This window comes from Drosophila subobscura, chromosome J (genome assembly GCF_008121235.1).
Source record: "Drosophila subobscura isolate 14011-0131.10 chromosome J, UCBerk_Dsub_1.0, whole genome shotgun sequence".
Lineage (NCBI taxonomy): Eukaryota > Metazoa > Arthropoda > Insecta > Diptera > Drosophilidae > Drosophila > Drosophila subobscura.
The window spans coordinates 19,079,187-19,103,582 of record NC_048532.1 but is presented as its reverse complement, the minus strand read 5'-3'; the positions used below and the strand labels follow the sequence as shown (position 1 = coordinate 19,103,582).

The 24,396-nt window shown below is 46.7% G+C and overlaps 3 protein-coding genes across 8 annotated transcripts in view; 1 reads left to right on the top strand and 2 right to left on the bottom strand.

The window, feature by feature from the left end:
* Positions 1-24,396, top strand: part of LOC117893140 (regulating synaptic membrane exocytosis protein 2) — a 66,426-nt gene that overhangs the window by 35,473 nt on the left and 6,557 nt on the right. For 3 of the 4 annotated variants that reach the window (XM_034799596.1, XM_034799597.1, XM_034799595.1), the window contains 10 exons: positions 189-517; positions 2,367-2,615; positions 2,688-2,938; positions 3,020-3,301; positions 3,387-3,628; positions 9,122-9,246; positions 9,502-9,721; positions 9,891-9,955; positions 16,982-17,163; positions 17,257-17,993. In XM_034799596.1, coding sequence (XP_034655487.1) covers positions 189-517; positions 2,367-2,615; positions 2,688-2,938; positions 3,020-3,301; positions 3,387-3,628; positions 9,122-9,246; positions 9,502-9,721; positions 9,891-9,955; positions 16,982-17,163; positions 17,257-17,993 — 2,682 coding nt within the window. Of the gene's footprint in view, positions 1-188; positions 518-2,366; positions 2,616-2,687; positions 2,939-3,019; positions 3,302-3,386; positions 3,629-9,121; positions 9,247-9,501; positions 9,722-9,890; positions 9,956-16,981; positions 17,164-17,256; positions 17,994-18,441; positions 18,560-24,396 lie in introns of those variants that run through there. The other variant, XM_034799598.1, reaches the window with a different exon arrangement.
* On the bottom strand, positions 20,908-23,334 carry LOC117893142 (synaptic vesicle 2-related protein-like). Of its 3 annotated transcripts, XM_034799600.1 has the most exons (10): positions 23,141-23,334; positions 22,875-23,081; positions 22,483-22,807; positions 22,294-22,415; positions 21,945-22,233; positions 21,768-21,869; positions 21,591-21,711; positions 21,253-21,527; positions 21,065-21,192; positions 20,909-20,991 (listed from the first exon to the last, which is right to left on the bottom strand). In XM_034799600.1, exons 2-10 carry the CDS (start codon positions 22,906-22,908, stop codon positions 20,927-20,929), a joined length of 1,461 nt encoding a protein of 486 aa, XP_034655491.1. In that variant the 5' UTR covers positions 22,909-23,081; positions 23,141-23,334; the 3' UTR covers positions 20,909-20,926. The 3 variants fall into 3 exon arrangements, with proteins under 3 accessions (XP_034655492.1, XP_034655491.1, XP_034655490.1); XM_034799599.1 differs by having other exon boundaries at positions 21,253-21,711; XM_034799601.1 differs by lacking the exons at positions 22,875-23,081; positions 23,141-23,334 and having other exon boundaries at positions 20,908-20,991; positions 21,253-21,711; positions 22,494-22,583.
* On the bottom strand, positions 23,795-24,382 carry LOC117893144 (solute carrier family 22 member 7-like). The gene is made up of 2 exons (XM_034799604.1): positions 24,297-24,382; positions 23,795-24,238 (listed from the first exon to the last, which is right to left on the bottom strand). The coding sequence occupies exons 1-2, from the start codon at positions 24,310-24,312 to the stop codon at positions 23,937-23,939; spliced, it is 318 nt and encodes a 105-aa protein (XP_034655495.1). The 5' UTR covers positions 24,313-24,382; the 3' UTR covers positions 23,795-23,936.

Here is a 24,396-nt window from a genome sequence, read left to right as displayed (position 1 = left end):
CCACGCCTCGTTTGCCCCTCACGCTACGGGCAGGGGAGGGCTGCCATTGGGGTCAGCGCTGGGTGGTGGTGAAAATCAACAAGTTTTCATTTATGGGCGCCCTTTAGTTGGCTCGTAAATTGATTACATGACTTACTCCCTTTTCTATCTCTCATTCTCTCTCTTTGCTTTCTGTTTTCTTTTCAAAGTTAATAAAATGTCGCCACGCCCCTCGCTGGTGCCAACGGATGCGGACACAAGCGGCAGCTACGGCTCGCCCAGCTATCAGCAGCAGCAGCAGCAACAGCAGCAGCAGGAGTCCGGCAACCAGAACAACAACAACCACAGCACGACAACAAGCGGCAGCGGTGGAGGCGGGGCAGCGGCCAAACAAGAGCCCGGACGCAGAGCTGGCGCCTGCAGGGTGTGCCTCAAGTCCTTCAAGCCGGACGACTACCACAAGACGTGCTTCGAGTGCCAGCAGCGGGTGTGCGAGGACTGTGCCAGCTACAGCAAACTGGACGAGCACGAGGATGCGGTAAGTGCCCAGGGACAAGCCAGGGACAACCCAGAGACTTCCAGGCCACTAGGCAATGTCCTGCCCAGTGGCAAAAATAAACATAGAATGCAGCAGCAGCAGCAGCAGCGGCGGCACTCAATTAATATGAAAATATGTATGCTGGAGTGGAGTGTCTCCATTCAACGATTGCGAAAAGGGGTGCCACAAATTAGATTATCCAGCGTGCAACAATAGCCATTCACCATGGGGCATTAACAGGATAAAAGCCGCATTAACGAGATTAAATGGCCCCAGCCGCCTGCCGCGCGCACAGCCTCTGGGCCACCCATGGAAGGATGTTCTTGTGGTGCTGCACCTTCGCCTTGTGTGGGAGAGCATCTGTCAATACTTGCCGCATAATGATCATTGATAGGCAGAACACAAGCCGCCAGCCAGTCGGCAACATTGTCTTCACTTGTGGCAATTTGTCAAGGAGGTCGAGCGGGCGACCGAGCGACCAACCGCCAATGCCAACAGCCAACCGCCAACGCCCTGAACATAAAATTTAACGTTTGTCTGTCAACCTGGCCACTTTGGCTAATTGAAATTGATGTTCATGGGCGTCATGAACACAGCCACACACAGACACACACAGATACACACCCACACACACAGAGAGAGGAAACAGAGCCGTAATTATGGGCCTGGTTGCGGTGCTCTGGCTACGCCCTGGACATTTAGCAGCTGCCTTGGGTGGCCTGGGGCTCGGTGGCTATGTATGAAATAATCATTTAAGCCGGCATATGAACTCCGCAGTCATAGCCGATGATAATGGATAATGGATAATGGTCATTGCATATACAGATGGAGCTCTTTCTCGTTCTCTCTCGCTTTGTCAGAGATTCATTTGGGGTGTAAATAGGAATGCGATTGCCATAATCGTAAAGGAGAGAAACCATAAATATTTCTGTCCGTCTCTTTGTGGCTTAGTTTTGCCAGTCTCTCTGTCTGTCTCTCTGCTGTGAATCGATTATGAGATTTATAAATTAAATCTTAAATTTTGCACATCCTTCGTTGCCTCGTTGCCAGCGTTGCTATCCCAAGTCCTGTGAGCAACTTTGAAATAACTTTTCAGTCGATTTCTCGATGGGATCATGAACTACTGGCACACACGCTGCCACACTCGTTGCCACACACACTATGTAATTACATTGCCGCCTGCAACCTGGGGGAAAACAAAAGCAATAAACCAAAGCCAGAGCCAGCGTCGCCTGCTGGCTAGCTGGCAGCTGCGTTCGCCTACGCTACGGCTACAGTGCGGGCCAAGCGCATAGCACCTGCAACTTAATTAAAACGGCGACAGTTGCCGCTATGCGCTGCCAATAGTAGGGCGACACATGACGACGATTGAAGCCGTGCTGTGGGGGCAGCGCAGTCAGCTGGAAACTGTAACGAGCATTGTGTGCGGGCGTTGGCGCGTGTGTGTGTGTGTGTCTGTGTGTGTGTGTCCGCGGAAGTGGAAAGTGGCAAGTGCAATGCATGGCAGCATGAAGGTTGAGAGGCAGCCGCAGTGACCTTCCTCGCTGCTCTTCTTTCCTCCTTTGCTCTGCTGGAAATAGAATTTGCCCGTGCAACGATGGGCCACAACTTTTTGTTCAGAAAGTAATTAATATTTATTTTCGCGTTGCCACAGGCAGCACAGCGAGCTCAGGTAACGGTAACTGGCCATAACATAATGGGGTTTTACTTCAACTTTTACCAACAAATAGGAGGAGGCGCAGGCCGCAAATAGATTTTTACAGTGTTTGTTGCGTCGCTTAGCCGACAGTTTTAATTAACGTTGCGTATACTTGATGTTTCCTTTCCTCTCTCTCTCTCTCTCTCTTAGACCATGTGGCGCTGCAGCGTTTGCCGCCGCAAGATGGCCTCACGCGTCTGCATACCGCAGGACTCGACGGACTCCATGCTGGATGTGCCCGTTATGGAGGCGCTGCAGCGTCGCCACTCGGACGCCAAGCTGGGCAGCAGCACCCAGACCCTAGCCCCAAGCAACGGGGCAGCTCTGGCACCGCCACGCAGTCCCGAACTGCGGCGACACTCGGACGTTTCGCCCGCCTCCCTGAAGGAGTTGGAACGGGTAAGTTTTGCCAGCCGAACATTAAGAACTTTTCACCAACTTTAACCATTTCCTGCGTGTGCCCTGTTGCAGCAACTAAAAGGTGGCCGCAGCATGGCGCCCAGCCGCTCCAACAGTCCACCGCGCGGCGATGGCCAGGAGCCGCCGTTCGGAGCGCCACTATCGCGCATGCAGTCCAGGCGTGGCTCGCGGGTGGCCCGACAGCACAGCTACGACGATGACATGAAGACGGGCCCCGTGGGTGGCAGCATGGGCGGCGGTGGTCCCGCGTTGGGCATGGCAGCGGATGGCTCCGGCCTGGGCATACCAGCAATGCCGCGCAGGTAAGAGAGAGAGGGAGAGAGAAGCCTCGTAAATAGTCAGGGGCACAGCCATCCTCACACTCGATTGACTCCGACCCACAGAAAGTCCGCCTACGATGTGTTTGCACCGGGACTGGTCCAGGGCGGAGTGTCACCGGGCGGCGGAGGAGGAGGCCAGCAGCAGCAGCAGATGCAGCGTTCGCCGTGCGATGGTGGCGGCATTATGCCACCCATACAGTTGCCCGGCTCGCGTAGACCCTCGTTCCGGGTGCCGCACCCCTCGGAGGATATACAGAACGATGATTCGCCCGGTTCGCCGGACCATGGAAGCCCCGTGCTGACGGTAGACGACGACAGACGAATGCGACGACGCGGCTCACAGCTGTAAGTAAACGGGAAAAGATTTTCCGCTGCCACACAGAGACTCAAACGAGTTTTCTTTCTCTCTTTTGCTTCCTGCCTGCACCAGGCCCGACATTGCAATGCTGCAGAATCGCGGCGCATTGCCAGCGGTACCGCCCGCCTCGATTCCGCCACCGATGGCTGCGTTCACGGGCCCCAATCTGGAGGATTTGGAGGCGCCACGCCGTCAGACCTCAATGGATGGCGAGGCCATACGCATTGTAATACACGACGTGGATTCGGGACCGATTTGTGCATCCAAGCGGCGCATCATACTGCGACGGGATCCCACGGACAAGGCGCACCGCAGTGAGTGAGAGCTTACATCCGGGTTGGGGGATTTTACCTCAATGTCTGTCCGAGTAATTGTGGGGGAGTTGGTGAGCGTTAGGGGCAGGGGTTTTGGCCATTTAAGGAGAGCTGCGCCATCCGGCTTGGCCTTTGGCTTGGGCTCTGGCTTCAGTTGATGTGCTGCCACTTCCTTGCCACACCGCACCGGAAATGGCCAAGTAAACTGGACTCATTACAACGTTTGGTTATGCTAATTCAACAGGACGACGACAGCCAAAACGACCGACAGAATGGCCAAAACCGACGACCGTTTCCTGTCATCTCCCTAGACCTCTCCGGTGACTCTGTGTGTGGGCTCTGTGGCTCTCTATGGGTCGCTCCTTTAATTCCCCCCAAACAAAGTGCACGGCGGGAGCAGGACAAAGCGTAGGTGGGGGTGTGCACAGGGGATAATGTGGTTGAGGCCCCCGTGGGCCTTAATGAAACCCAAAGCGGAAGCAAAACTGGTAGCAGATTAAGCAACTGAGCGGATTTTATCGACATAAAGGCACACCGACCGACCGAAGGCTCAACGGAGGGAGGGAGCAGCTCTGCTGGGAGCGGCACTGCTCTGCCAGTGCACTAGTCCTGGGAAGGACACAGCCCCATACATATATGTAGGACATTTAGCAGCTCGGCATTATTGGACCCTCTTTACCCAACCCCGCCTGGATGTCCGTGTCTGTGTGCTCTCTGTGTGTCGTTCTTCTGGTCCTGGTGGATCGGGTTTTAATTATATGCATTTTTTTGTTGCATTCCTCAAGAGTCCAGCCAACGAGCCAGCCAGCCAGTCAGCAGCCCAAATGAATTTTTAATTATCGGGCCATAAAAAAATCAATACGGGAAATATCCATGGCCAGCGAGAGCAGAGCAGAGAGCGGTGTGAGGGCAGCGGCGCTATTAGAATTCCAAAGAATATTCAAATAGAGCGCATAAAAAGTGAACGGCAAAAATATCGAAGCAGAAATTGTTGGCCAGCAGCAGCAGCAGCTACCAAATGCCAATGGCAATGGCAATTCCAATGCCAGTGGAAAGGAAAGTTTATGCCTTGCTGGCCATAAATAATAAGGCGCACACGTACACGGTGTCTTTGTGGATGTGTTGGCCAAAACGCATGCATGGCCCCACACGAATCGAACACTTTTGCTCTGCACTCGAAAGCCGTAAAAAACTGGACAAGCATCGCAGGCTCAGGTCCAACCTTTTGCCAACTTAAGAGTGAAAAATGCAGCTGAAAATATACAAAATACTAGGAGGAAAACTGCCAGCAAAAGTGGCGCAAAGGAAAGGTGAAAAAGTGGCGAAGGGAAAGGTGAAAAGGTGTAGCAGTGAGAGTAGGAAATTGATTTTCCCCAAGTTAGCTACCAACGCATTTCATTCGATCAGGCTTCGGTTTATGTATATGCCAGGAATCCCTAGTAGAATATTCACAGCAAACTATCTGCAAGGAGACCTCTCGGCTCGTCTTAATTCGCTTAGAGCACGAGGAGCATCAGACATACGCCTGAACCAACAACAGGAGAAGCAGCAAGGCAAGAGCAGCAGCAGCAACCTCTTACCCCTGCTCCTAACGAGCGCCTATAATTCCAATCAAAATAACTAGCCGCTGGCTGGCTGGCTGGATGACTGGCTCCCAGAGCACACACAGCACACACCGATACTTGTTTTCCCCTTTTTTTTACCGTCAGTTAGTCACCTGTGCAACGTGCGCTTGCTTATATAAAATTTCAATTTGCATATCATAAAAAAAAAATGTCAATACCCAACAAATGCGTATAAGCATCAGAGCATCAAGGTGGAGAGTCTCAGGCCGAAGCTGTGGCACGCAGCTGCAGCACACGACAGGCTCCACCTTGCTGCTCGCTGCTTGCTCGGCGTATCATGAGTTAAGCCTCTACAACCCCCACCCGACTTGCCGTACAGATTCTGTTGTCTATCCGTGGCTGTGTGGCTGTGGCAGTGGCAGTGGCTGCTGCTTACCCGGCATATTTGATATGCAACGAAGCAAGTGGAATTTTAATGTGCTAAACCATTTCCTTGGCTGCCGCTGCCGCTGCCGCTGCTGCTGCTGGTGGTGGTGGTATTTGCTCGATCCCCAGCCCACGTCCTTATCCGTATACCACCTGAGACGCTGGTCGCGTCTTCTCTCTACCCGTTGCCATGTGGCTTACCCACAAGGACTGGCAACCTGCTGCACACGACGCACCCATGTAACATGCACATGCACATGCAGGAGGCTGTGGTTGTGGCAGCTGTGCTGCAATTTGCCTTGATATATTGACTGGTGCAAGGTTGTGGCAGGATGCCGAAGGAAGTACAGAGCACACACAGTACAGCCAGATGTGTGCCTTGTAATTTGAAATGCCGAACATGGTGCACATTTTTTTCTTGTTCTTGCAGTTCTCTGTGCGTTAGCATTCATTCGTGGCAGCAGCAGCAGGGGGTGGGAGCGGTGCCCGTAATTAGCAGCTGCACTCGACTAATGGAAGAGTTTAATTAGGGTCCCGCGATGGCCACTCATCCATCCATCCATGCAGTGCAACAGCCAGTGGCAAGTAGTGGCTGATGCTGTTGCTGTTTCTGCTACTGGCGAATGGGGCATGTAATTGAATTGTTTCCTGTTTCCCGTCAGCCATTCGACTGTGCCTTCAATTATGCAACAGTTTAAGTGTTTGCCATGGCAACTGTTAATCGGCTAGGGGCTAGGGAAAGGGACGCCCTCACAGGATGTGAAAGTGTAGCACGAAATGGCGCCTTAACACGCCTAATGAAATTTTATGCAGCCTCACTTATACACAAACACACACACACACTCGTCCACTCTCGCATTCACATTTATTACTGCAAATCACGAAAGTCGAGCACTGACTGCGACTCTCTGGCATTGCGTGTGTGTCCACGACTGTCAACAGGTGACCCACCGCCCAGACCCCGAGCAGTACTCACCACAGTGCTTAGATTTCCACTTGAGTGCCGCCTTTTCATAGTCCTTCCTGCCATATGAGGCGAGCAGCGGGCACACTTTAAACGAGCAATTTCTTCATGCATGCCAGCCAGCCATGTATCCTTCAGGAGTTGGTTTAATCTTGCCAGAGCGAGCTCTGCCTTTCACCTCCACACTTTCCTCTAGTTTAATTAAGAGTCAATTTTTATGACAGCCGATAGAAGCCACTAACGCTCATGACGCATCCGCAGGAAGGATGCACACACACACACACACACACACAGAGCCAGGGGAGAAGCGAGAGCGAGGTGCAGGTGCAACGTGCAGAGGTGTCCATCGATTAAATCCTTCAATGTGTGTATGTCAGCTAAAAGTTTGCTCTGTTAATGTCATTACTGAGGATGTGGAGCTCTGCGTCTCTGTGTGTGTGTGCCCTGGCCCTGGTGCAAATTACAAACTTGTCAAAGAAACCCGAGCGAAACTTTAAACTTTTTCAACTGGTTCAAGCTCCCAGTGCCATGAAGAGTTCTCCCTACCATGTCCTGCCAGTGGTTATTCTCCCTGCCTCTCTCCTTCCCCGTTGTGTAATAATTTTGGAAAAATGTTGATTCAATTCAATGCCAATATGTTGGCATTGCTGCACCCCTCGTATAACAAAAGGAAATGGTTGCTACAAATAACCAAAGGAATAACCTAGCGACCCCTTGGACCCTTGAAGGACCATAAACAATGCTCGTACACCTTTTCTCTCTGTGGTGTGTGCCGGTGTGGCTGACTCCCACTCGTTTGGCTTATTAAATCCCAATGATGGCCACATAAAAAAATAACTGAGCATCCGGCAAACAAATTGTATCGTAAAAGCTGGCCAGGCAGGGCAGGGAAATGGACAGCACGAGACAGACTCGTGGATGTGGCTGGTCAGTCGCCACAATGAGACAAAAGACTTTACACAGAAAATAGCCAAACAGCCAGCGCAGCGCAGAGCCGCACCTCAGCTCTGCTCTGCTCTGCTCATGAGTTTTATGACCAAAACGAATCGAAAATTTCACTCAACGCCGCACATTTCGTGCATGTTAAGTGCCGGCTCAGTAAAGGAAAATGGTTACAGCAGCAGGAAAAGAAAGAAAAAAGTGGCACACAGTCGCGCAAACCAAAAACTGTTGCGTCATCGAATGAATAATCTGTGGCAGAGTTTGGGGCTGAGGTTTTGTGGCACATCCGCTGTCCGCAGCGGAATTTTCTTAACTTTTTTCTTCGCTTTCCTGCGCTGACAGCAAAAGGATTTGCGTTTTTATTTATAAAATTTTTATTGTCGTCTTAGGGCCGCTGTGGGAGGCAGCAAAAAGAAAAAACTTTTGATTAAAACACACTCAACAAACAAGGTGGCAGGGGGGCAGGGATGGAGATGTTGCCTTATCCCCTAATTGGGTATCAATGCGCCTGAATCAACAGCAATGTGCGGATGCGCAACATTTTATTGCATACTTCTGGCACAAGTTTGCCGCCATTTCCGGCGCTCAAACTTGGACCTGCCATGCGGCAAGGCAAGGCTGGGTGGCTGTATGGCTGACAGGCAAGTCCTCCACGTCCTTCCTGCTCACCTTGGCGACACAATTTCATTGTCATCGCGGATGCTGCTGCTGCTGCCTGCTGCCTGCCCTGCCGCTCCTCCTCGTTCCTGGCTAACTTTCTTAGCCATTGTCTGCAGCAAGCGCTTGAATGTCGTGACTGTCGTCCCAGGGCCTCGAGGCCACAGTCGCCAGCGAGCGCCGGAAATCCGTTTTTCCCCAAGCTTTCGGTGCACAAATTGTTGAAATTAGTTTTCTGTGCCCCGAATGATAAGTACCTGGAAACTGAACTGAATACTGCACAGGCGTGTGCACCCACCCGTCCCCCGCACTCTGCCACCCCTGAATTGCAATTTAATTAATTAAATTGTTTGGATTTCGGCAGGGAAATTGATTCAGTACACAGGTCTCCCCGCCATTTGGCACACTTAAAGTGCAATAAATGTCGATAAACCTCAGAGACGACGAGAGGGTCAGGCATCGGGCCAAAAGGGGCAAAGGCAAAGCGGTCAAGACCGCACAAGAACAAATAAATTTGTGCCAAACATTTTGGGGAAAAATTCTCAACAAATATATACAGCAGCGCATCCGTCGCGGGAGGGATTGGGCAGACTCCGGACACGTTGACTAAGCAGAAAAACTTGCCAGACACTTGGGGACGGGGACTGAGGCAAAGCGCAAACAAGACCAAAGACTCCTAGACAAGAGGGCGTAGACGCAAGTCTGTGAGCCGGCCACTACAAAGTGCAAATGAAATCAACGCAAATTGTTGCTACATGCCCGAAATTTGTAGCCTGCCCCAATACGTGTCGGCGGCAAGCCACAGATTTGCTCCTTCAAGCGGCACTCTATTGATTATTCTGCTCTTAGCTTTCCTTTTTGTTCTGCTTTTTTTAGCCATAATCACTCGAGTGCTGAGTGTTGAATCTTATTATATTTGACATTGTCTATTCCCTGCAGCACGTGGCTTTGGGATGCGCGTCGTCGGTGGCAAGACCGGTGCCGATGGCCGACTCTTTGCGTACATTGTGTGGACGGTGCCGGGCGGAGCGGCCGAGAAGAATGGCCTGCAGCAAGGAGACAAGGTGAGTGGGCTCACAAAGGGTATATGAAGGGTGTGAGCTGGGTTTTAGGCTGAGTGATTAGTAGCAGCGCTGCCACAGTCGATTGGGTGGAGTGGCACACCGCAGAGAGCAACGCTGCCTGCCAGCAGCTGATGCCTGTCAACAGCTAAAGCCCAAAATTAATATCCCAATGATTGATGATTGATGATTTGTGTATTTGTGCTCTCATTTTGAATACCAAAACAACATTCACCCACACCACCCACCCCCTTGCAGATACTCGAATGGAATGGCATGTCCCTTATCGATCGGAGCTTCGAGGAGGTCTGCTCCATTATGGATCGCACCGGGGACATTGTGGAGCTGCTGGTGGAGCATGCCACCGATTTTCGTATGTGCGATCTCTTCGATGAGAATCTGCCGCCGGGCAATGCCGGTGGACAGAGCGGACCACGACGTTCGGGCGATGGACCCGTTGGCCTTGGGCTCATTGCGGGTAAGCTGACGCTTTTCTCTATATCTTTATCTAAGCTCTCTGTCTTTTACATTGTTGTGTATATAATGTGTATGTAAACATCTCTCTGACATTTACATAATTTTTTCATTTGTTGCTCTCTCGTTTCTTGTTAAAAACCCGCAAAAAATGTATGAAAATATGAAAACAGAACCCGAAACCACCACAGACAAATCACCAGCATCGCCCACAAGACGGAAATTACCAAAAACTCCGGTATAAAACTATTTTGTTTTATTCATTTTTGCTTAAGAGAAGGCCTCGGGGGTAGCAGCACTCCAGTGTGAGAGTTTGCAGCCCGAAAATATATATTTAAAATATATAGAAAATATAAAAGGAAAAAAGAACAAATGATAAATACTACTATATATACGCATACCATATACTTACTACTACTACATACCTAAAAGTACATGGCTATTAAATGCAGCTTAAGCATTTTGCAGCAGTTTTTAACCCCGCCCCACCATACACACACTCACACTCACACTGACACACACATACGCGTTTTCAGCTTTTCACAAAATGCGCTCACGAAAATGCATTGAATTCTCTCTCTCTCTCTCGCAACTGATTGCAGCTTCAAGGCTATTTAAATATATGAAAAATCACCCAATTTTTCCACTCACTGATAGTCAGCTATCAACGATAACAGCTCCTTCGGTACTCCCTTTTTCCTTTCGTTTTTTGGCCACACATTACTCGTACATGTAAACCAGATTTTAAACCAGTAGCTAAAGAAAAGAAAAAACCAAAAATTTACTTGATTTCGATGTGTGATTTCTGTTTTGAGTTGGAATTTATTTTCAGTTGGATTATTAACCATAACAAAAATGGATAAATTAAATGTGTTCATTGCTATTTTTCTGTCATTTATAACCCACAAGATGTACTTAACATACTCGTATATATTTTCTTTTATCGGTGTTTTGGTAGTAAACTTAGTGATTTCGAAAGAGAATAAAAACAAATACATATATTACGTGTATGCCCAACTAATCGTATGTAGATACATGGTTAAAAATAAGCAGAAAAAACACTACTAAACTTAGTCAGACAAAGCGAGAGTTCAGATATGCTCAAAGATATACTCGTACTCGTACTCGATAGATTATACTCGTTCCTTGTTTCCATAAAATCAGTTTTTGAAACCGTTTTGTTGAACATTCTTCTTGCCTGTGGGGCAATCGAATTGCCCGGCAGCTGCAAACACCGTAAGAACAAGCACCAAAAAACAATAGAGTTTTAAGCGATGATGAAAATATCTACATGTGTAGCATTTTAACTGATAGTCGGATAACTGAAAACTAGCATTCGTGTCTACTACATACAAATATTCGTGTTGATAACACAACCCTCTTGCGCCTATGCCGAATATACGATATCTATACATATAAACCTAATATAGTAACGCCGCTTGTGTAGACCAGCAAGTACTCTTAGGCTCTACGAATTGATACAATAATAACTAAGGAACACAGGAGAATGCAGAGAGAATTATTATGAAATGTACTACAACAAAAACAACAACTACTACTACTACTTAATAATTACCCCGCCAATTGATGAATCGTGTTTGAGTGCGGTCTCAGCTGGGGTCGCTATATACTTGAAATAGATAAAACATAAATCTTTATAAATGTTATTTAGTGCAAATTTGTAGCGAAACAGAGTTTAACAATATTTGTGTGTGTGTTTTAAATGTTATTGAATTTATAATAATTAGTAAGACAAACAAAAAACGAACAAAAAAACCAAAAAAAAATAATAATACAAATTGAGAAGAAAGAAACCACAAAAACAAAACATGAAAAAATACCAGTAGTTTGTTGTTGAAATGTTTAAATGTGTTTTTAAGCCACACAAAAAAAGAACACCCAAGAAATCCTACTATTTACATACATACATATGTACATATATGTATACATATGTAGATGTATACCCGTTTGTATACGTTTATGTTGGATGTACGACCCCCCAGTTACATACATGCCTACATACTCGTATTATATGCCATCTGTGTGTGTTTTTTGAGTGTGTTTTGTTGTGGTACACCTGCATACATATGGTCATTGTTAGTGATGTGTTTTGATGTGTTTGTAACTGTTGAAACGAAGGCGAAATCGAACTCCGTGGAGAGAGCCCACCTACCTAAACATGTTTAAGAAACTAAATAGAAAGAGCAGAATAAGTAAAGAGGAGTAGAAAAGAGAGTAGAGAAGCGTAGCGAATGAGGCAGAAGGCAAACTGAATTGACTCGTTAAACATTAACTGAATGAATGAATGGCTTTTGTAGCTGTGTAACTCCTGTCAGATGGGTGATAACATTTAACATTGATTTCGATTACGATCACATACACACCACGAGAACACTTTTTGTATAGCCCCACGCCACACCACACCACGAAATGAAAGCGAAAGCGAAACTCGAACTGTATCTGTAATTGTAACTTTAACCCTAACTATACATACATTTAAATGTAACTTTAACATTAACTTTAAACTGTAACTTATAACTGTAACTGGTAACTGTAACTGTGTATTATGTGCTAAATTTATAAACCTTTACAAACAAATCCAAGCTCCTAAAGCTTTGTATGTGACGTGACGCAGGTGAAGGTGCAAAAAGGCAAGCAAAAGTCCCCCCCGAACTGATGGTACTGAGTGCACCCACCCCACCCATTTTTTTTAGATTACTAATTAACGTAATGCCAGGGACAGCCGTGGCTGTGGCTGTAAGGTTTGCAACTAATTTTGAAAAGTGCAGAAAGCAGAATTAACAAACTTTATCTACGGTGTAAATGTGTACATTAACATGTAAGCAAACAAATGCTATGCGCTATACGATACACCCACTCTATATATACATCACATGCATACAACATACATACATATATCTACCATATACATACATCCAGTTACATATATGTATATGTATATTAGTCTCTAATGCGTATGTATACCAACAATGTGCTAGCAACCTAAAACTAAATCTACAACAAATTCTAACAAGCGAAAAGACAAGCAAAAGAAACGTGAAAAATAAAGTCTCTCTATTTAACTGCAAAACAAAAACAGAATTCGCATTCGAAATCCCTGCCTCTGGACTTAATCCTTTCGCACAGCAGCAGTCCCAGCAGCAGTCGCAGCATCGGCAGAATCGTTGACCCGTCGCCCCAGCCCCCACACCTGACCGAAGCCATCAATCTCTAATGGTAAATGAAACAAAAAGCAACTCGTAACACAAGTACTCCTCTGTACATTCAGCATCCCCCTCTCTATACGCTATATACCCGATATACTCTATATATGCCCATAAACTGTACAGTTTTAGCACACCCAAAGTACCCCGCTAGAAAACTAATGAAAAAAAAACAAGACAACACAAAAAACAGAACGTAATAATAATGTTACCTACATATATAGTAATACCAGTGTAATATAGCTAGGCTCCTACTACTCGTATAAGTTATACTGTAATGCCCCTTCCCCAAACCTCTAACCACTAGCCCCCAATCGAGATTGTATTGTAAAGTGCGCTGCTTTCTTTCATTTTTACTTTTACTTTTACTTTATGTAAGGCTTTCATTTCATTTCTCTTGTTCTGGTTCTTGCCTTTGCTTTCGTTTCGTTTGTTACGCTCTTTTTTTCTGCCGCTGCCGCTGTACTGTATCCGTGTCTCCGTCTCTGTCCCTCCTGTATACAATTTCCACTTTCACTTTCACGTTTGCTTCTCCTGTCAATTTATGAGCTTTTGTTTGGCTTTCGCTTAGCAAATGTTTACCTTTACTTTACTCTTCTTGTGCGTTTCTTTTCCTTTGGTTTCCTTTCCCTTCGATTTGTTACGTTTCGGTTCTCTCTTTGGTTTTGGCTTTGCATAATACACCCGACTTTGACTCTTTAATTATGCCACTCTCTACCTTCTATACATACATATACAAATATAGATGTATATACAAAAGGAACTAAAGTGTTGTATTTGCTCTACACTCGCCATCCTTCGAAGTGAAGAACCCTGTACCATACACACACACACACGAACACACACTCTGTCGTCTTTTTTCTGCAACGAAAAACCAATGCCTAGATGCCTTTTTGTTGTTTTTTTGCATTTGCTAATTTGCCGAAACAAAAGCCCATTGTGCGGTAATGTAGCCATGATTTTAATGTACATAAATGATGAAACAGCAGGCCAATCAAGCTGATTGATAGCTGCTGGTCCATTGGCAGCACTGACGGGGTATTCCAGGGTCGCAAAACAAGAACAAAACACAAAACACGACAAAATATTGAGTTTAGTTTTTGGATTTTTGCCTGATTTGCGATTCAATTTGAGTTTTGTTAAGTTGATTTCCTCTTAGATTTCTTCATAATTGTTGTGTTGATTTTCCTCTTAGATTTCTTCACGTTTGTGTTGACTAGTTTTGGTTTGCATTTTCAATTAATTTGCATAAAACTTACGCCTAAGCCTACGAATTTGTTTTTGAATAGCATTTAGTGGCTCTTGCAGCGTGTCTTGAACCGATATTAGCATTTCTCCTAAACGACTTGCGATTAAAATACTATATAAATAAACAAACTCAAACTCAAACCACAAACAAACCCACACACTTACCTACTACTTAACTTAACTTACTATATGCTATAATTGTATTATGAACATTGAACTCAATTTTCATTTCCTGTGTACAAAACCAAATGTAACCCCAGCTGGCACGAGTTATGGCTATAAACAGATTTAAAATAAACCAAAAAATAACTTTAACAGAAAACCAGAAAAAACTGAAACAGAAACCGAAAACTGAAACCGAAACCTGCCCTAAAATTTGACAGGGTTAAACATCTGAAAACTGAAACAGAAAACAGAAACGAAACCCGAGAAAAAACCCAAATGAAATAATATATGTACAAAAACAAAACCAAAGAAATTAAACAACAACCGAGAGTGTTTTATGACTGTCAAACAAATCGATTGCAGCGTGTGATTGAGACTTAATTATGAGCTATGCTGCTTCCAGCTTAACCCACAGCCCCGCACCACAAGCCTCAACGCCATGTGATTGATTGATAGATTTTTATTGAATGTAATGATTTTATTTGTACCATTTGCATATGACTTTTAACCACTCACTCGGTAGCTGTAGTTCGTAGTCGTAGTCTCATATTGGTATTTAATTCCATTTGTACTTTCTGTAAATAAAATGTTTGTGTGTTTTGTTTAGCAAATGGAATATTTATGTATGTTGTATATAATTTTACAGTATATATGTGTTTATGTGTCGTATTTTGCTGTGTGTGTCTATCCTTTGCTGCCATGTTTTAATATTCATGCCGCAAAAACTTTTCCGTCACTTTGAGTTACCTTTTTGCAGCGCGCTTGGCAAATTCGAATAGAAGTGGCATAAAATGGAAACCGCAATATTCCTCTAGACTGGCGCGAAGTTTGCAGCCCAACGAAGACCCGAAACTGTTTCTTGTTGTTCTTGCTGTTGGGCAGGTGTCAAGTTGGCGTGCGAATTTTTCATTGGCAGAGCCACCCGTCAGGGGCAGGAGCAACAGTTGGCTGGGGGTTTGGGATGCCCTGTCCTGTCGCCCTTTAATTGACAGCTGGGAGACATAAAATGCTCGAAATGTCGAAAATTAGAAAACTTTTAACAACAATTGGTGAAACGCCCAACCGTCCGTCCGTCCGTCCGTCCGCCCACTGACAGCCTGGTGGGAGGAAGCCTTCATCATTATGATTATCGACAGGCACAGGGATGGGATGTACATATTTCGGGTCTGTGTTCTGACATTGGAAAGTTTTCAAGTGCTTAGGCTTTTATCGCTCCAACACTGGCTGTGGCTCCGGCTCTGCCTGATGCCTGATAAACTCCAATAATCCAGCAAGTACATGTGCCTGCTTACCTGTAGATAAAAATAAATTCGCCATCGCCCCCGCATCCATCTCTGTTTCCCTCTTCGTGTTCGTCTCCACTCTTGTGGCTTATAAACAGTCCCGACACGAATTCGATTTCCACAGATGAGCGACAGGAGTGGGCGGACGGGCGGTTGGCGGCATAACGTAATAATTTTCCTCTCTTTTTTGGGCATAAAAAGTTACCGAACAACCCAACCGAGCAACAGTTCGCAGTTGGCAATGATGCAGCAGCAGCAGTAGCAGTAGCAGCAGCATGTGGTGTGGTGTACCAGGGTAGTGGTGGTACGCGTGTACGAGCTCCATTTCCGTTTCGGTACACGTTATTGCAATATGGCGGCTTCCGCTGCTGTTGCCGCTGCAGAGAAAGTCAATTCATGGCTGGCTGCTAGTATTTGTTCTGTTTTAGTGTGTGTGTGTGTGAGGGTGGGTGTGGTGTGGGTGCGCATGTACACGCTATGAATATGTTATATGTGGATGCCACGCCATTACCAACTAGCACACATACAGCCAGTCTGCAGTCTAGAGGGTACCAGCGAATGCCCGTTATGCGCCACTGCGCCGCAATGACTTCCGTTTTGGCCCATGCCTCTACTCCCACCGATAGCAGATTGCATTTGTGGTGCTCCGCTCTTTGTTTATCTGTAGATGGTGGGCTTTTGTTTATGCAAACACATGTGCAACATCATGCTGCCGCTTTGTTTACCTTTGCCTGAGTGTTAGTGTCTGCCTGTGCGTGTGTGTGTGTGTGTGTGTGTGTGTGTGTGGCAGCATCATAATTTGCATTCTATTTATGTGTATCTCTGCGCATTGTTCGTGGCATGCCCCCTGAGGCGGGGGGAGCAAGTGCACTGCAATTTATATGGCATGCTTCAACTATCTATGTAGCTGTCTCGCTCGCTCTCTCTAGCTCTATCTCTCTCGCTCTTTCTATGTTGATTTTGCTTCGTTTAATTTAGTTTTTATTTGCGTTTTGATTGCTTTCATTTCGTTGTTCAGTTTATGTACACAACCAAAAAGCACACCCAAAAACACACACACACCACACACACACATACACAACGAGAAGGCGAAACACTTGCATAATTGAGACAACGAAAAACAGCTGTAAATAGGCAAGAAATGACGACAGAAAAGTCGTGCAGTTTGCTGCTTCTTTTGCTTAGGCTTTAGGCTTTAGGCGATTGATGAACTCCCATACGAATACTAATACCCTACAGACACACCACATAAATAGTAGAACAACTTCCATAGCAGCAGGCACACCCTATCTCTGCCTGTCTTTCTCTTTCTGCTTACTAATGAGCCTTTCCCATCCGCTGCAGGAGCAAATTGCACGCGAGAAAATGGTCTCGGGACGTGTCCAGATTCAGGTCTGGTATCACGCGGAGCGGCAGGAGCTGGTCGTCTCGCTGATGGCCGCCGATGATCTGGCGCTGAGGGATGAGGCATACGGGCACGGCAATCTGCCCGAAGCATATGCCAAGGTCCGCATTCTGCCCAAGTGGTAAGTGATTTTAATGCCTCATAATTCCATTTCAATCTGCCATAATTCATCTTCCGTTTTCATCCTCGCACTCTCTCGTAATCCCTTGTGCAGCGGTGATGGCAGTGTGCAACAGACGGAGGTCAGTCGACCCACACAGAATCCCATTTGGAATGCAACGCTGACATTTGGCCATGTCAAGGCCGACAGCCTGATGGATCGCTACATAGACATACAGCTGTGGGATCTGGTGCCGCACACAGAGTCCATTTTCCTCGGTGAATGCAGCATCGAGCTGCAGCAGGCCTTCCTCGACGATCAGGCCATCTGGTGCCGGCTGGACGATATGAAGGGACTGCGTGGCATCAGCATGAGCAAGTCGCCGAGCGTGTCGCCGCGTGGCTCCATTGCCGCAGGCGCCGGGGCACCGTGTGGCGACGTCAGCCGACTGCTGCGACGCGACTACAACATGCAGCGATCCATCTCCGATGAGGTAGACTCCATTGGAGATGGAGCGACGCTGCTGCATCCGGACACCGCGTGGATGGCGGGCTCGCGGCGTGGGTCGTCGCAGTCGGAGACCATGGAGGTGGAGGTCTACCAGCTGGGCAAGGACTTCTCGCGCTCATTGCCGGGCTCGCGTCGATCGAGTTTCCAGGATGCCGAAAAGCAGCGGCTCGAGGAGGACGCCATGGCTACGCCACCCACATCGTATCTTGTGGGCAGGCGCCGCTCCTCCGTGGCTCGACGCGATCCGGATGAGATCTTGAAATCCTTGAAGGCTGTCCGCGGCGAACTAGGACGCACCATGAGTCTGGGCACCGAGCAGCACAAGCGCATTGGATCGCGACGTGAGTAGACCAGTTTGATATTACCTTAAAGGGATTCTAGCTGTGGGAATATATAATATTAGGGAGGAGTATGGAATACTCCTGAAAGCTGCTTCTAACCTTTTATGATTTTTGCCTATATAAGGAGATCTCTCAGCACCCCCCTGCCCTGGGAGACTTTTCTGTGTCTGTCTCTTCTGTGCCTCTCTGTGTTTTCTCTACACCTCTCTCTCTCTCTACACTACTTCTCTGCAATTCCCAAACTAATCCTCAACTGTGCCTTGCTGCTAGTTGTGTGTCTCTCATGATAATAATAATGATTTATGCCACACAATAGATATAAAACGTCTGCGCTGTCACTGCATTGTACACTGTCTCTCTCTATATATATTTACCACTTGCTATCTCTCTCTCTCGATCTATCCATCTATCTATCTAATGTCTTCTTCCATATCTTTCCCACTATTAGCCACAATATCGGTGTCGCATTATCAAAGCTTTGACACACCCCACCACACACAATGGAAAAAACATTAAACGAGAAATTCACTTCACACACAAATTCAATTAAAAACAAAACTTAATTTATAACAAAAATCAAAGCAAACACAAAGCACTAAATCTACATAAATCCACATTTATTTCAATGCCCCACCTTTTGGCACTTTGTAACTTGCTTTTGCATACAAAACTTGACTTGATTTAACTTGATGAAAATTGCCCACTTTCGAGCAACACCACCCACACTTGCCACACTGCAACGTTGCACTCCACACTCTTTCCACACCGTAACACAAATCCCGCAGCAACCACAGGCAACAGCACAAAATGGTTGCAGCAGGCAACAGACAAATGTTAACTCTGAACACTGAATGCTGAAAATACCTTTGTAAATTATACAAGCCAAAAAAACATAAAACAATCCCTGCAAATTGAGCTTAACCAGTGCAACCACAAAATATATTTACGCAATGGCAACTCCAACTAAAAATGTAAACTGCATTCGAGCAAGACAACAACAGATACACTTAGCAAAACAGAAACAACAAACATCACCACCAACCACGAACCACCAACCACTACATCCACCACTGGTAAGAATGCAAAATGAACTTGAGTTGAGATTGAGTTTGCGTTTGCGTTTGGCATTTTAGTTGCTACTTCTAATACTAATCCGCATAAACCCCAACCTAAAACCCCATAAAAAGAAGCATCCTTTCTGTCGTAATTACTGGAAAGAATATTCCAAGCTCCCAGCTCTAGCTGGAGTCGTTGCATGTTGCCACTTAATTAACGCTCGCTTTCACACACAATTACGCTCTCTCACTTCTCACTTCTCCACTCGCATGCATCTTAAAGAGCGCGTCTCGCATTCGCAATGTATGCCAAAATCTTATTAGCACCACAGACACACACACAGCAGCACCAAAAATCGACCACTTGATAATCCAGTGTCCCAGTGCCAGGACACACAGGGAAAACTTCTGATGCCATCTTCGTGGCTGGCGTGACTCTGTGGCTCTGTGGCTGGAGCTTATTTAAGCTTATTGATGCTATTTGCACAGCCCCCAAAAGCAGGGAACGGCACAAGAAAAAAACGAAAGTAAAATGTTACGAAGAAAAAGGAAAACTCACAACAAAAGGCAAAAAAAACTCTCAACAAATTTGTTGTTTAAAATGCAAAGCCACACGGGTGGCAGGCTGGCTGTGCCCCACTCTACGACCTTATTACCTGTTGCCCCCGCATAAACCCTTCAACGCGCTGACATCCCAGAGCGCTCCGTTCCGTGCTGGAATAGCTCAGCCTTGAAATTAACTTTTAAAAGCCAGGCAGGCAGGCAGGCAGGCGGCACGAGAATGCAAAATATGAAAACTCTCGCTCACTCGCTGGGGGAAAAAAACAAACGCGATAAGAGAGAACAAAGCCGAAATACGCATTTGCCTGAGCCACAAACAAGCCGTTAAATATGAAAATAAGTAGCAGCCTCTTCTGTGATGTCTGATGACTGTGTCTGATGTCTGTGTCTATGCCTGCTGAAACGTTGGCTCTAGCTCAGCCACACGTTCCTAGGTAGCTGGCAGGGTAGGAGATTCGAAGCAGTAGCTCCGGGATTCGACAGCCCTCAACGTACCAAAGAGATGTCCCTATTACGAGTATTGTGCTTGTTCGGCAAAAAAAACTTTGTCGTTCTACTCAATATGTTTTTCTCGTTTGCCGCTCTCCACTCCAGTCCGTTCCCCGTGCTCCACTTCAGCTCCTGTCCCGCTCTCTATTCGATTTTCTTGCTGCGACAGTTATTATTAAGCCGCTTAGCGACTGCCTTGCCTTCAGTTTCCTTTTCCTTTCCTTACTCTTCGTTTTCGTTTTCATTTCGTTTCCCGTTTTTTGCCTTTTACGCACTTTCATATCCGCTATACATATACATGTACATACAGCTATACATATGTATCCCCTCTTTATATAAATGTATATTTATCGTACAGCAAAAAAGAACCTCACAGCAGCAGCGCATCTGTCGCCAAGTTTATTTGACGTTTATTTTATTTTTTGGCTGGCGGCGGTGGAGCACCAAAAAAATGATTTGAACTTTTGCCATAATCCTTTCTTTTTTTTTTGTATTTGTTGTCGCCGGGAGGCGGATATAAAATTTGCACTTCGTGCTGTGCGCCCAATTGATTGAATGATTGATTGACTGATTGGCAAGACAGATAAGAAAGCCCATTGCCCTTGTCATGCCCTTACCCGTACTCCCATACTCCCTGCCCCGAGCTGCTGCCAAAAAGTTTTAATGAAGCCTGCCGCCTGCCTGCCTCTGCCTCTGCTTCTGCCTGTCAAATAATTACGCATATCACGTATACGCCATGCTGTTATATTCTGCTTATGAAGCTGTGTTTTCACCTGCTTTGGGTTGGACAAATTCATTAGGGAGCCTGCCAGCAGCCGACAGGTTGTACTACTTGGACAGGTTGTCCATCATTTTACTCTCCGAGGGCAGCAGCAGAATGAGGATCGCGGAAGCTGTAGGCAGGGAGGGGAATTTATAATTATTCATTAGCTAGAATAAATTGTAAATTTAAATTATTCTAATTACCAATGATGGCCAGCACAAAGCCATTGAAGGTCACATAGCAAAGCTGCCTGAGGGTGTAGCCAATGAATAAACTGGAAGTGAGTACACCAGTGCGTCCAAAGATCAAGCAAAGAGCAACGGCTTTGCCCCTGCAGACAGATAACAGAACCAATAAGGAATGGGGAAAAGCATACAGGATTATCGTTCACCTGAGATGTGTGGGTATCAGATCTATGAGTAGGGATGTGGTCAGTCGCAGGCTGCAAATCGGCGGCACAATCAGCAGCAGGAATACAATCAATATCAGTGTATCGTTCGTGACAAAGTTCACCAAAAAACCAGCCAGGGCAGCCGTTAGAAGGTAAATCACGATAATGGTTCTACGCCTAATGCACATCAGCAGAAAGCTCGTCAAAATGAAGGCAAAAAGCACAAAGACACCGTGGTAAATGGAGTCCTTGACGTTTTTAAAAGTTAAATCACACTGCAAGACAGAAGGGGGGGAAATGAGTAGAGGAAATATAACATTCAAGATCTCCCAGCTCACCGTGGGCAGCTCTATTTTATGATGTCCATGCTTCCTCATCAGCTCACAGATCGTCTCGGTCTCCTCCACTTGTAGAATGAGATGGCGTACCCGCAGCATCCACACGCCCAGACCAAAACTCCTGCAAAGAAAACTTCAATAAGTCTAAGGATCTCCCTTTGGGCTGCAGCAACTCACACGCCAAATTGCACGAAAACACCTGCGGATGTGAGGAAAAAGTTGCGGAAGTAGGGCCGCTCCAGCAGCGGCAGGGACTCGTACCACAGGCGAGCCACACAGCTGTCAGAGGCATGGGGAAGAGAGATATAATTGTGGATAGATATTCCCCCCTGAAATTGTTGAGCCCTTGCTTACTTCCTTTTGATGGTAGCACCACGCAAACGAGGCTGCGTGACCGAGTCCACGCCCAGGCTGGCCAGGGTTACATCCTTGCCCTTGTTCAGGCGGCAGCATTGCTCCAGCACCGCCATGGCCTTGGCATCCTCGTTGACCGACAGATAATACTTTGGGCTCTCGGGCAGTCGATAGAGCATGATGAAAGCAGTAATGCCGGGCAGCAGATTCAGCAGGATCAGCAGACGCCAGCTGGAGAAAGTGTAAGCGTTGTAGATGGGCAGATTTACCTTCACCAAAGCAGCAATACCTGTGGCAGCAGATGGGGAATTAGATTAGGTTTGAGTTGAGGATTAATGGTTAACCTTACATGGCACATAGATCATGCTTAGACCTATGGAATAGCTAACATAGTTGAGCACTTTGGGTCGCAGGGAGAACTTTGTGAACTCGCTCAGGTACGTCTGCATAGACACTGTGGGTCCCGTCACACTTTAAGGCCATAAAAAGAGAACAAAGGAGCAATCAGCATGGAAACAATTTCCCTTTAGATACTTACAAGACACCTACTAGAAAGCGCATCACCAGAAAGGACCAAAAATCTGGCATTAAGGCCGACAGGAGAGAGGTGAAGAGCATCAGGGAACCCGTGATTAGAATCAGTTTTCGTCTCCCAATCTCATCCGCCTTGTCGCCCATGTAGTGACTCGCCAGGATCTGTGCGGTAAAGACAGCGCTCATCAGCCAGGACATGCGGTGATCGTCGATCTGCAGCTCGCAGGCACTGGAGGCTACAATCAGGGACAGGCCCAACTGTTCGTTCGTTATGTAGATCTGAATCAGCACGCAGCACGCAAAGATGATTCGCTGCATGCGCCCAAAGCCTGCAGATGATCAAAGATTGATGAAGATTGCTGTTTGGATTGGTCTTTCGTGGGTGGATTGGCTTACCCAGCATATGATAGACGTCGTCAATGTCTGCCATGTTTTTCCCAGATATATTTCCAAGTCTGGAAAAGTAAAAGAAAAGCTGAAGCTTAAGGCAGAGTCTGCTTTTATTTAAATGGACTTTACACGAATACAAGAATGACTACAAGGAGTACTTTCTGGCTCTCATTTTGGCATCAGATGGCAGCATGGCAATGAGAACAGCACAAACTATTGGGGAGAGCAGTTAGTGATGAGTAAATTGATTGATAGATGCCAAGAAATCTTACATATAAGAGCCAACACAAAGGTATTGAAGGTGGCATAGCAGCTGAGCTTCAGGGTGTATCCCACGAAGAGACTGGCCACCAGTCCGCCCAGACAGCCAACCATCATGCTGAGGGACACGGCTTTGCCCCTCAAATTAGTGGGTATCAGATCAATGAGTATCGAGAGAGTCAGCCTCAAACTGCACAGCGGCGGAACAATTAATATAAGAAATAAAATGAGTATCAGCGTCTCGTCTTTGGCAAAGTTCAAGAGAAATCCAGCAAAGGCTGCAGCCAGAACATAGATTAAAACGATGACTCGGCGACCGAACCAAATGAGCAGAACGCTCGTGAACACAAAGAAGCCAAGAACAGCGAGGCCATGGAAGGCAGAGTCCTTCAGGTCATCCATGCCCAAGTCACACTGAAAAGACAAGGAGGATCACTGGGAAATCACAATCACTGATAGAGTCTCTCACCTTTGGCAGCGTCATTATAGTTTCATCAAATTCCTCGAGCACCACACAGATGGTCTGCGATTCTTTGTTTTTGAGCGTAAGATGACGGACACGCAGCATCCAGCTGGCCAGACCAGCACCACTGAAAGGGAAAGAGAATGAGTACAGCTACAGAGGGATTCCCAATGGCAGTAACTTACGTGCCCAAGAGGACAAAAATGGCAACAGAGGACAAAGCAAAATACCGGAAATAAACGCCACGCAGAAGCGGAATCACGTCGTACCACTGCCCTGCCAAGGCACTGCCAGGAAAAAGATATTCACAGACGAAGACAGAATCTACATACAGCCTGGAGCACTCACCTGCGATGGATCTTCTTTTCGGGCAGTCGCGGCTGCGTGACAGACTCCACGCCCAGACTGGAGAGGGTCACATCCCTGCCCTTGTTGAGGCGGCAGCAACGTTCCAGCGCCTCCATGGCCTTTTGCTGCTCATCGACGGCCAGGTAATATTTGGGACTCTCGGGCAGCAGCCAAAGCGAGACAATGCCAAAGAGGCCAGGCAGCAGGTTGAGCAGCACCAGCACACGCCAGCTGGTGAGCGCGTAATCGTTGGCGATTCTGTGGTGCAGCTTGAGGGGCAGCAGCAGCGAGGCGATACCTGCCAGAGGAGGTCAATGTATAGATAGGTTAGGGAAGACTGCAGTGAAGTGTCTTACATGTCATTAGGACCATGCTGATGCCAATGAAGTAGCTCTGATAGTTGATTACACTGCCACGCAACGAGATCTTTGTGAATTCACTCAAGTAGGTCACAAT